The sequence below is a fragment of the Bubalus bubalis genome, chromosome 21 (genome assembly GCF_019923935.1).
Source record: "Bubalus bubalis isolate 160015118507 breed Murrah chromosome 21, NDDB_SH_1, whole genome shotgun sequence".
NCBI lineage: Eukaryota > Metazoa > Chordata > Mammalia > Artiodactyla > Bovidae > Bubalus > Bubalus bubalis.
Genome location: NC_059177.1, coordinates 6526335 through 6538598, shown reverse-complemented (window position 1 = coordinate 6538598; position 12264 = coordinate 6526335). Strand labels below are relative to the sequence as shown.

Below are 12264 nucleotides of genomic sequence, written 5' to 3'. Positions count from 1 at the left end.
CATGGAGAACAGACTTGTGGTTGCCAGCGGGAGATGAGGGGAGCGACTGGGAGCCTGGGATCAGCAGATGCAAACTCATATGCAGGATGGATGAACAACAAGGTCCTACTGGATAGCACAGGGAACTAGATTCAATATCCTGCAATAAACCATAATGCAAAAGACCATGCAAAAGAATATATGTATGTTTAACTGAATCACTTTACTGTACACAGAAATTAACTCGCATTGTACATTAACTATACTTCAGTTAAAAAAAAAAATGCCATGTGAGATGTGAGAGACGAAAGAAGACAGCACAGGTCCTGCCTTACAGGGCTGGCAGCCTGTAATGGGTGGCAGACTTTTCCTGTAAAGGGTCAGACAGTTAATATCTGGCTTTGTGGGCTCCACAGTCTCCATGGCAACTCCCTACTCTTCCATTGTAAACAAGTGGGTGTGTCTGTGTTCCAATAAAACTTTGTTTACAAAAACAGGCTGGATTTAGCCTATGGGCTGTGGTTTGACCATCCTTGGTATGAAATGATGTGCAGACCCCTTACTCAGGTAGTCAGGGCAGCTGAGTGTGGTGGCTAAGGGTAAGGATTCTGCGGTCCAGCAGCCTGGGCTTGCATCCCAACCTTGCTGTTGACTATTAATACCTGTGTGGCCTTGACCAGCTATTTAACCTCTCTGTGCCTTGGTTTCTTCATCTGTAAAATGGGGATGTTACAGTGAGTGTGTCATAGGGTTGTTGGGATCATCTGCCAAACTTCATGTAAAGGGCTTAGAATAGGGCATGGCACATATGGAAAAGGAATGGCTCCCCACTCCAGTACTCTTGCCTGGAGAATCTCATGGACAGAGGAGCCTGGTGGGCTACAGTTCATGGGCTTTCTAAGAGTTGGACACGACTGAGCGACTAACACTTTTTTATGATATGGGGTGGTGGGCGGTGGTGATGCTACCCGAGAAGAAGCTCCAGGGGAGAGCCCCATCTCCACCTGGGGATAGCAGACAAGCAGGTGAGGGGAGACCTAGGATATTGAACAGAGGGGTTCATTATGTAGCCTGGGGCTTGGGGAGGGCTTCCCTGGTAGAAGCTCTGTGGGTACAAAGGTTGGGAGGTGTGGAGTGAGGGAGATGGTTTGGTATGGCTGGAACTCAGGTGGTATGTAGGCTGTGGCCAAAGACCAAATGGTAAAAGTAGATTGTGTTGGAAAAACCTGCTTCCTGAAGGACTCTCAAGCCACCGACACCACAGGTCATAAAATGTCAGTGCTACCAGAATCAGAAGGGATACCTTTGTGGGCCCAGGGGCCCTTGGATGCTTTAGATTTACAATTCAATCCTTAACATGAGATAAGAGGTGCTACAGATCTATCCAGCCTTCCCTTCTATAGTCATAGATCCCTAGTTTTTAGCTGTATACGTGCTTTATCCTTGAGAAAACTATCTTTGCACCGCACATTCCCCCTTATAGGGGAACAGAGTTGTCACATAATAGTTTCCTGGAACTTCCTTTGTACCTTTCCCCCTTTTTTCCCTTTCTTCTTAAAGACATGTGGCCAAAACTGGAATATAGATGTGATGTCTGGAATTGCAGCAGTCATCTTGAGTCTTTAGGCAACTTGAATGAAGGCCATAAAGACAGAAAACACCTCTGAGGACTTGGTTAATCAGAAAAGTGAAAGTGTTGGTTGATCAGTTGTGTCTGACTCTGTGTGACCCTATGGACTGTAGCCCGCCAGGCTTCTCTGTCCATGGAATTCTCTAGGCAAAAATACAGGAGTGGGTTGCCATTCCCTTCTCCAGGGGATCTTCCTGACCCAGGGATTGAACCAAGGTCTCCTGCGTTGCAGGCAGATTCTTTACCATCTGAGTCACCTGGGAAGCCTCAGTTGATCACCTCACAAATCCTGGGCTACTATCTTCTGGAATTTTCTATGATGGGCATAATAAGCCTCATTTTTAAGCCACTGTTCACAGCCAAATCTCTCCCTGACTGTTGCAGGTGGGATCTCTATTTTGCAGGTGTAGAAACTGAGGCACAGAGTGACCTACATTGCCTTGCTTGGTAAGTTGGGGAGTCAGGATTGGTCTGACTCTGGGGCTTGCTTTCTTTTCACCACCCTGGAAGGAGCTTGGAGACCTTCTCCCCCCTCATTTTATAGATGAGATCACTGAGGGCTTTGCCTCAGGGTAAAGCAGCCACGCATTCCACTGCAAGGCAGTCATTGCTCAGCATTATTCCTGTTCGCTCTCTCCAGCCCTGGCCTTCCCTGGGAAGGGCCCCTGTGCTGTCGTTAGCGATTTTCTCGCCCAGCGTTGGGTGGCATCTCTTTCTGTGAGTAGCTGATGTTTGGTGGGTTTTTCCTGGTCAGAAGCAGGCACTTTTTCGGGCTGTGTGTTCAGAGCTCTCACAGCCTCGTCTCTTGCCTCCTGCAGTCCTTCGGAAGATCTTTCCATGTCTGTCCTGTCCTGTCTTCATGCGGGCTCCCAGGACAGGCTGAGGGGGCTCTTGGACCCTGTGAGTCTTAGGAAGCTCTGGCCGGAGTCTTAACTGCCAGGGAGGCCTCCCAAATCCACACTCCCAAATCAGAGTGTGGACTTTGGGTGAAGTGGGATCGCATGTTTTGAATGCATTTTGCTTCTGGGATTCTTACGTAGCTGAGTTCCACCCTATTACTAATACCTTAAAAATGGGCCTCCCGACCCCTTTGGTGAACTTGGGCGAACTTTACAGAGCTTTACTGTATACATGTTCCAGCTGACTCATTTCATGGATTGAGCCCTAAAAAATGGAGCAGGACGAAAGCCAGTTTGTGCTGAGAATGCTGTTGGGAGAGTATTGTTGCACACTTATTTATCTGTATCTGTATCATATTGCGTTTTGTCGCTTTTTACACTAGCAATATTCTTGTGGTCATTTTTGTTCTCCCAGCTAACCCGCGCCTTTTCCTTTTCTGAGAAGTCTGCCCTTGATACCTTGGCCCATAGTGCATTGTAACACTGTTTGAGTCGTTTAATTAATTTGGAGTTTCCTGTAACTGAAATTTTTGTTAAACCTCAGTTTCTGTGATACCCTTGGAGTGAGGTGAAATTCAGGAAAAGAGTATTGAAAGCCAAAGCTCTACATTTTTTTTTTCTCACATTTTTCTCACAAGATAGGATTGACATAAAAGTGCTTTAGAAAATCTCTGTGTCAGAGAAACAGGACTAAACTTATGGAGTCAAGCTGAAGCCTGGGGGGAGTCATCTTTTTGACCATAAGCAAAGCATAACCTATCTAGAAAGAGACTAAATCGCAGTTGCTTATGTCATGAAATTGAATTTCTGCTTATCTAGAACTGGCTTCCTTTTCCTTTCCAGCAATGTAGCAGTTATTGATATTCTTAGTGTTTTTTGTTTTGTTTGTTTCCATCTTTAGTTTTGCTTTTTTAGTTTGAAGCTGCAAATTCCATTTGAAAACTACAAAGCGTACATTTTGTACTAAATATAACTTGTGATCTGATTTTTTGTGTGTGTGTAAATGACATTATTATGACAGAAAATTTGTGTGCAGTCTATAGCTAACAGTACAGTATCCACATTAGTTGTTTGATTTTAATATTTGTACCCTGAAGGATTTAGGGGTCAAGGGGCATTATTTTGGCAACTTACTCTCATGTGGTTCTGGAAAAATATATTTATAGAGAGAAAAGATAACCTTGTGTCATTGTTGGAACTTTGTTAAAAAGTTAGCAAGGCTTTGTTTGGCCCGTTTCCACTTCTTTGGGCTGCACTGGGTCTTCCCTGCTGTGGTCAGGCTTTCTCTGCTTGCAGCATGTGGAGGCGGCTCCAGTTGCAGAGCGTGGGTTCTAGACTGCGTGCGCTCAGCGGTTGCCCTGTGTGGACTGTGTTTCTGTGGCATGTGGGATGTTAGTTCCCTGAACCAGGCATCAGTCTGCATCCCATGCAGTACAAGGCAGATTCTTAACCACTGGACCACCAGGGAGGTTCCTGGCCTATTTTTAAAAAAAAGACTACCGGGCATGTAGCATATACTTCTTGGCTGAATGTAGCATGTAGCTAATAAAAATTACCCACTTTGCCTTAACTTTAATCTTCTCAAGTGGCCACTGAGGCAGTCATTCTGTGGTCTTCATCCACTACTTTTGGAAGCTGCTTCAGGTGTGGTAAGATAGACAATTCCAGATGTTAACTGGTGGAAATTGTTCCTGCCTGTGAAACTAGGTAAAGCTGCAGTATTTGCAGCTTATGGAAAGAACGTTCAACCAAAGGCTTGGATGATTTGTGTTTTTATCCCTTTCCTGTTTAGTTGTTAATTTTCTTTGAATGTCAACCATTTTGTTTTCCATCAGTAAACAAGACAAAGTGGGAGATATATTGCTTGTTCCCTCTGTGACATAGAAAGAATGAATGATCATTTATAACCACTTTAAACCTACAACTTTATTTAAGAAATACATTCTATTATCTAGAATTATGGTGATCTTTGTTGTAAACTTACCTATAAGCATTGACTAAAGAGGACAAAGGCTCTGTGTCCTGGGAGTTTTGTGTGATAATGGACTTGCTTCTGGGAGCAGCAGCTCTGGGCTCGTCTGATGGCCGTGACTTCGGGGCTGTAGATGAAGGCTTTGGGACTGGGCGTGGGCTCAGAGTGTCTGTCCTCTTCCGCTGGTTACCTTTCCACGCTGTTGATTGTGTCCTTTGATGCCCAAGAGTTTTAAAGTTGCATATTGCCCCATTTGTCTGTTTTTGATTTTGTTGCCTTTGCTTTTGGTGTCATAGTCAAGAAATCATTGCCAAGTCCAATGTCATGAAGCTTTTCTACTGTATTTTCTTTTGGTGTTTTATAGTTTTAGGTCTTATCTTTAGATATTTAATCTGTTTTGAGTTAATTTTTGCATACAGTGTAAAATAAGGGCCCAGCTTCATTCTTTTGCATGTGGATATCCAGTTTTCCCAATACCACTTGTTGAAGAGACTCTCTTTTTCCTGCTGGGTATTTTTCAGAGATCTTATGACCACATAGAGAACCACATGCTGTATGGGCTCTCTATTCTATTTCACTGGTCCACTTGTCTGTCTTTAGGTCAGCACCACATTAAGGTGATCACTGTAGCTTTGTAATGTGTTTTGATATTAGAACTGTGACTCCTTCAGCCTTGTTCTTTTTTAAAATTATTTTGGTTCTTCAGGGTCCCTTGAGATTCTGTATGAATTTTAGAATTTTCTATTTCTGCAAAAAAAAAAAAAAATGTCACTGGGATTTTGCTAGGGTTTGCACTGAATCTGTAGATCACTTTGGCTGGTATGAGCCTCTTTAAGATATTAAGTCTTAAAAAAATATTAAGTCTTTCAATCCAAGACATGTGGGTTAGCTTTCCATATATTTATATCTTCTCTAATTTCTTTCAAAAATGTATTGTAGTTTTTAGTGCATAAGGTTCTTACCTTTTTGGTTAGGTTTATTCTTCTAAAATTTTTTTTTGAAGTTTAGTTGATTTACAATATTGTGTTCGTTTCAGGTGTACAGCAAAGTAATTCAGTATATATATATGTGTATGTATATATGTATGTATGTATGTATGTATGTATTTTCAGCTTCTTTTCCATTATAGGTTGTTGAGTGAAAGGTACTGAATATAATAGTTTAGATTTATTATTAAGTATTCGTTTTGATGCTATTGTAAACAAAACCGTTTTTTTTTCTGTTGATTTTTTAAAAAATTATTTATTTATATATTTTTCCTCTCTTCCCCCTAAAATTTATTTTTAATTAGAGTATATTGTTTTACAGTGCTTTGTTGATTTTTGCCATACATCAGCATGAATCAGCCATAAGTATATACACATCCCCTTCTTCCTGAGCCTCCCTCCTGCCTCCCTTGCTCTGTTGATTTTTTTATCTTGCAACTTTGCTGAATTCTTTTATTACTTCTGACAGGTTTTTAAAATTGTTGTGGAGTCTTTAGTAGTTTTTATACATGTCATCTGCAAAGCTAGTTTTACTTCTTCCTTTCTGGTTTGGATGCCTTTTATTTCTTTTTCCTGTCTAGTTACTCTGGCCAGAACTTCCGATATGCTGTTGAATAGAGATGGTGAGAGTGGGTGTCCTTGCCTTGTTCCTGATATTAGAGGAAAGAGTTTCAGTCTTTTGCCATCGAGTATGATGTTAGCTGTGGGCTTTTCATAAATGGCCTTTATTATGCTGAGGTAGCTTCCTTCATTCCTCGTTTGTTGAGCGTCTTTATTATGGAAGGGCCTGCGCCCTGCTTTTGTAAAGCGCTGCTGAAACACACTCATGCCCACTTGTTTTCACATGACCCGTGTCTGTTTTCACTCTACAATGACAAAGTTAAGTAGTTGCAGCAGAGACTTTGAGGCCAGCAAAGACTGAAATGCTTACTGTCCGGCCCTTTTCTAATCGCTGCTTTCAGCTATTAATGTGGTAAATTACATCGACTGCTTTTTGAATTTTGAACCAGCCTTGCTATTCTGGGATAAACCTCACTTGGTTATGGTGTGTTATACTTTTTTATGTTGCTGGATGGAATCTGCTAATATTTTGTTAAGGACTTCTGCATCTTGTTTATGAAAAGTATTTGTTTGCAGTTTTCTTATACTGTCTTTGGTTTTGGTATCAGGGTAATGTTGGCCTTAAAATGAGTTGGGAAGTATCCTTCTTGTTATATTTTCTGAAAGAAATTGTGTAGAGTTGGTGTTATTTCTTCCTTAAATATTTGGTAGAAATCACCAGGGAAACCATCTGGCCTGAAGATTTCTTATTTTGGAAGGGTTTTTAACTACAGATTCATTTTAAAAATAGTCATAAAACTATTCAGATTATCTGTTTCATCTTGGGTGTGTTTTGGTAGTAAATGCTTTTTGAGGAATTGGTGCATTTCTTATAAATTGTTGAATTTATAGGATGTATAAAGTTACTTCTATTATTCCCTGTTATCCTTTCAATATCTTTGAAGCCTATAGTGATATTCCCTTTTTCCTTTTCCTGATATTGATAATTTTATGTCTTTGACAGTCTTGCTAGAGATTTATTTATTGATCTTACTAAGAACCAGCTTTTTGTTTCATTGGTAGTTTTTATTATTTTATTTTTTTTAAAATATTTATTTATTTGGCTGAGCTTGTCTTAGTTGCAGCACACAGGATCTCAATGTTTGTTGTGGCATGGGATGGGGGAGCCTGGTGGGCTGCAGTCCATGGGGTCACACGAAGTCGGACACGACTGAAGTGACTTAGCAGCAGTGGAATCTTCAGTTGCAGCCTGTGGGATCTAGTTCCCTGACCGAGAATCGAAGCCAGGCTCCCTGCGTGGGGAGAATGGAGTCTTAGCCACTGGACCCCCTAGGAAATTCCTATTGTTTTCTATTTTTAATTTTTTTACTTCTGTGCTAATCTTTTAAATTCCTTCCTTCTGCTATTTATGTTTAGTTTCTTCTTTTCCTAGTTTCTTAAAGCAGAAGCTTACAGTATTGAATTCTTTCATCTTTTCTAGTGTAAATATTTAATGCTATAAGTTTCCCTCAAACACTGCTTTAGTTGCCTTCACATGTTCTAATATGTCGAATCTTCATTTTAGTTTGGTTCAAAGTATTTTCTAGTTTCCCTTGAGTCTTTCTCTTTGACTCATGAATTATTTAGAAATGTGTTAATTTCCAAGTGTTTGAAGATTCTTCTGTTATCTTTCTGTTACTCATTAATTTCATTATGGTCAGAGAACATACTTTGAATTAATTCAGTTATTTAATTTTTATATGGGTTGTTTTATGACCTTGGTTATGTTCTATCTTGGTGAATATTCCATGTATACTTGAAAGTAATAGGCATTCTTTCGTCATTGGGAGAATTGTTCTGTAAATGTCAATTAGATCCAGTTCATTGTTATTTTTTCAGTTCTTCTATGTCCTGATTGACTTTAAAAAGTCTTTATTTTATAATTTGAGAGCTGTGGTCTAGAAAGAAAGCATAACTCCTGCTTACAAAGTCACATGTATTCAAAATTTCCCTTAATTTATGTTCCTTCACAGACTGCCTTATTTTTATATTTAATTTTCTTGAATATAAGCTGCGTAAAGTCATAGGAGCTTGATATTTGTCCATTTTTGGGGAAAGCACACAAAACATTACAGGGCAGGGTGCTCTTCACTTTATTTTATGAGGTCTTCTCCCTGACTGGCACCTGCCGTTATTTTAGGTAAATTCCTGAAAAAACAGTTTTAGAGCTACTTGGAAATGTTTTTGGACAGTTTAGCTCAGTCCAATTGGGAATTAATGTAAATATATTGGTTACCAACCGCAGATTGATATACAGAATTACGCATTGGTTCTGGGAATTCCCTGGCAGTCGTGGTTAGCGTTTGGTGCTCTCACTGCCATGGGCTCGGCTTCCATTCTGTAAGCTGTGTGGCACAACCAGAAGACAAAATATGTGCGTTGATTCTACTGAGTGGGTGAATGGCCACTGAAGATATTCTCAGACCAGAACTCCCCTGTTAAGAGTGCCAAGTAGACTGAGTCCTGGGGAGACATCTGTGCAAGGAGCCTTTAGATAAGCCAGGCTCATCCATCCCCACTTAACAAGGGGGGGATTTACCTGTATCCGCTAAGACGTCCATTCCAGCTTTGAATATGCAAAATCTTAAAAATATTTTGAGCCTCTTTTGGGGCCGGGGTGAACCTCACACCACATCTGTAGAAAAGGGGTCATTAGACCTCTGAGCCTTCCGTTAGACTGCCCATCTGAGGACCCTAGGCTGGACTGGGGTCTGGTCTCACACGGGCAACACCTTGATCACTCTCCTTTTCTCCCCATCCCAGCTTGTGAATGATGTCAGACCATGCATTCTAAATGGGGGTGATAGAAAATGGTTCCTGGGGTGATGGTAGTAAAAATGTGTTAGTTTTTAATGTATAAAATGCAGATATAGATAAGAGTTCATAAATAGATGTACAGTCTATCTTTTGTATTAATTTCATTGCAGGGGGAGGATACTGAAGGAAATTTGTCTGAAAAGGTGCCCTAGGAAACTGACGATGATAACAGAGGTTGAGAAATACTGCTTTAAATTGAAGATGCTGAGAGAGGCACTGAGCAGAAGGGCTACTGGGATTTGAACAATTTCTAATTGAGCGGGGTGGAGAGTGATGCTTCAGAATTTTATTACAAGAAAATATTTTTATCCAGAGACTTTCAGTGACTGAAACAAAAGGAAAATAGGCCTAAGTTACATCATGAATTCAGGTTAAATGTGAGGTGATTGTTAAGAGCTTTATTAAATAACACAAGGAGAATTTCTTCTGCCTGGAGTTCTTTTAGGAAAGGTCCTGTGGGAAGTAAACCAGGTCTCCTGGGAGGCTGTTAGTCCACTGGGTGGCTGAGGAAGGAGCCTTCAAATCAGTATTTTAAGACCCGGTATCCGTATTTTACCACCCATTCTCCCAGCGGTTCAGACGATTGGCAACATTAGAGTATGGAGTGTGTATTAGGTAGTTCTATTGAATCACTGTTAACTGTCAGAAATTAATAATTGCACTGTGGTTATATAAGAGAATGTTCTTAGGAAATACATAATAAAGTATTTCAGAATAAAAGGAGATGTCTGTGCTTCACAGTGGTTCCAGAAAACCAGTCTGTAAGGAGAGAGGGAGAGGGAAGGGGAGGAGGAGGGAGCTGGTTAGCTGTGGATGGAGGGGCAGAAAGGCAGGGGCAAGGGAGGAGAGGAGAGGGAGAGAGCCAGAGTTAGGCAAAAGCAGGTGCCAGAGCATCAGTGACTGTTGAATATGGGGGAAGGAGATGTTGGGCTATGCAGGGGGCGCTCATGGTAAAGAACCCACCTGCCAGTGCTGGAGACGTGGACCGGATCCCTGGGTCACGAAAATCCCCTGGAGGGGCGCTTGGCAACCCACTCCAGCATTCTCGCCTGGAGAATCCCGCGGACAGAGGAGCTTGGCGGCCTACAGTCCTTGGGGTTGCAAAGAGTCGGTCGGACACGAATGAGCGACTTGGCACACACGCAGTACACAGTAGTTCTCTGTAATAGTTTTTCAACTCTCTGTAAGTTTGAATCATTTCAGAGTACAAAGAAAAAAAATTGAAAAGTAAACAAGAAAGCACTTGCCTTCTTTGAGAAACATGAGTCACACTGTGTCCTGTGATGTTATTTGATTTGATGGTTTATTGATTTATATTTTTTAATTGAAGTATAGTTTATTTACAATGTAGTGTTCTGTCTATGGGGTCGCACAGAGTTGGACACGACTGAAGCGACTTAGCAGCAGCAGCAGCAGCAGTGTTAATTTCTGGTGTACAGCAAAATGATTGTTATATATGTATATTCTTTCTCATATGTTTTTTCATTATGGTTTACCATAAAATATGAAATATAGTTTCCTGTGCTGTATAGTAGGACCTCGTTGTTTATCCATTCATATGTAATAGTTGACATCTGCTCATCCCAAACTCCCAGTCCATTTCCCCCGCCCCATAATATTATTTGAAATTGTCAAGTCAACGAGTAGTTTGAGTAAAATGTCACTGTATCGCATGATCCTGGGGAGCAGATGTTGCTCCAAGTCCTGGCACAACGCGGGGCTGTAGTGGGCTCTCAGTAAGTACTCGTTAGGATGAATGGAGTCACAGCAGCAATGGCGTGATTTTGGAGTTCGCCTTGCCCTGGTTTGCATGTGTTTCCCTGAACACATCTCTCCGTGCCTCTGTGAATTCTGTGAAAATCGCCAAATGGACAGGGTTTGTCTCAGGAACGTTGCATTACAGTGAGTGATAGGGAAGAGACTGAAACCCTAATTTTAGGCTTCTTGCTGGGAGAGGCATGCGAGGCACCTGGCAGAGCGCTTGTGACATTCCTGCCATATTGGTTCCCATTACAGTGTGACATCTTCAAAAAACTGTTTAGGGAGAAGCTGAAGTTACTTTTTTATGGTAAAATATATATGACATAAACTGTACCATTAAAAAAAATATTTATTTTGCTGTTCATTTTTGACTGTCCCGGGTCTTGGCTGCTGCATGCAGGCTCTCTCAAGGTGCGGGGCACGGGCTTCTCGTTGCGGTGGCTTCTCTTGTTGCAGAACATGGGCCAAGAGCATGGGCTCAGTGGTGTGGCACACGGGCTTAGTTGCCCTGCAGCATGTGTAAACTTCCCAGACAGGGGACTGAAACTGTGTTCCCTGCATTGGCAGGCAGATTTTTAACCACTGGACCACCAGGGAAGTGCCCATTTTAACTTTTTTAAAATGGACAGTTCAGTGGCATTAAGGACACTCAAACTGTTGTGAAACTATGGCCATTCTTTATCTCTAGAAGGTTTCCATCCCCCTAAACTGAAACTCTGTATTCATTACACAATAACTTATTATTTGCTTGGCAAGCCATTTATTCTCCAGAATTATAATTGTTAGTGATGGTAGGCTCCAGGACCCCAAGTCTCAAATTGATGGCACCGAGAATAGAGAATTTACTTTAATTAATTATCTTGCAGGAGGACACTAACAAGTTTAACAGGAACATCTACTGCTGGTTTACAGAAATTAACTTTCCCTGAAGATTATAACATACATGGGAGGAGGGGCAAGAGAGGGTAGGGAATTAAGAAGTACAAACTATTATGTAGAAAATATGCCACAAACTAACACAACACTGTAAAGCAACTATATCCCAGTAAAAATTATTTTAAAAATAGCTACAAGAATATATTTAAATTAAAAGATGCTTATTCCTTGGAAGGAAAGTTATGACCAACCTAGACAGCATATTAAAAATCGGAGACATTACTTTGCCAACAAAGGTCCATCTAGTTAAGGCTATGGTTTTTCTAGTAGTCGTGTATGGATGTGAGAGTTGGACTATAAAGAAAGCTGAGCACAGAAAACTTGATGCTTTTGAACTGTGGTGTTGGAGAAGTCTCTTGAGAGTCCCTTGGACTGCAAGGAGATCCAACTAGTCCATCCTAAAGGAAATCAGTCCTGAGTGTTCATTGGAAGGACTGATGGTGAAGCTGAAACTCCAATCCTTTGGCCACCGGATGCGAAGAACTGACTCATTTGAAAAGACCCTGATGCTGGGAAAGATTGAAGGCTGGAGGAGAAGGGGGTGACAGAGGATTAGATGGTTGGATGGCATCACCGACTCAATGGACATGAGTTTGAGTAAACTCCGCAAGTTGGTGATGGACTGGGAGGCCTGGTGTACTGCGGTCCATGGGATCTCAAAAAGTCGGACACGACTGAGCGACT

At 41.3% G+C, this 12264-nt stretch overlaps 1 protein-coding gene across 2 annotated transcripts in view; it reads left to right on the top strand.

Moving 5' to 3' along the window:
- Positions 1-12264, top strand: part of OSBPL10 (oxysterol binding protein like 10) — a 334487-nt gene that overhangs the window by 14648 nt on the left and 307575 nt on the right. The window contains exon 1 of one of the 2 annotated variants that reach the window (XM_044934022.2): positions 2139-2326. The exons of the other annotated variant lie outside the window; for it this stretch is intronic. Coding sequence (XP_044789957.2) covers positions 2154-2326 — 173 coding nt within the window. The 5' untranslated portion in view covers positions 2139-2153. Of the gene's footprint in view, positions 1-2138; positions 2327-12264 lie in introns of those variants that run through there. 2 annotated transcript variants of the gene reach the window in all.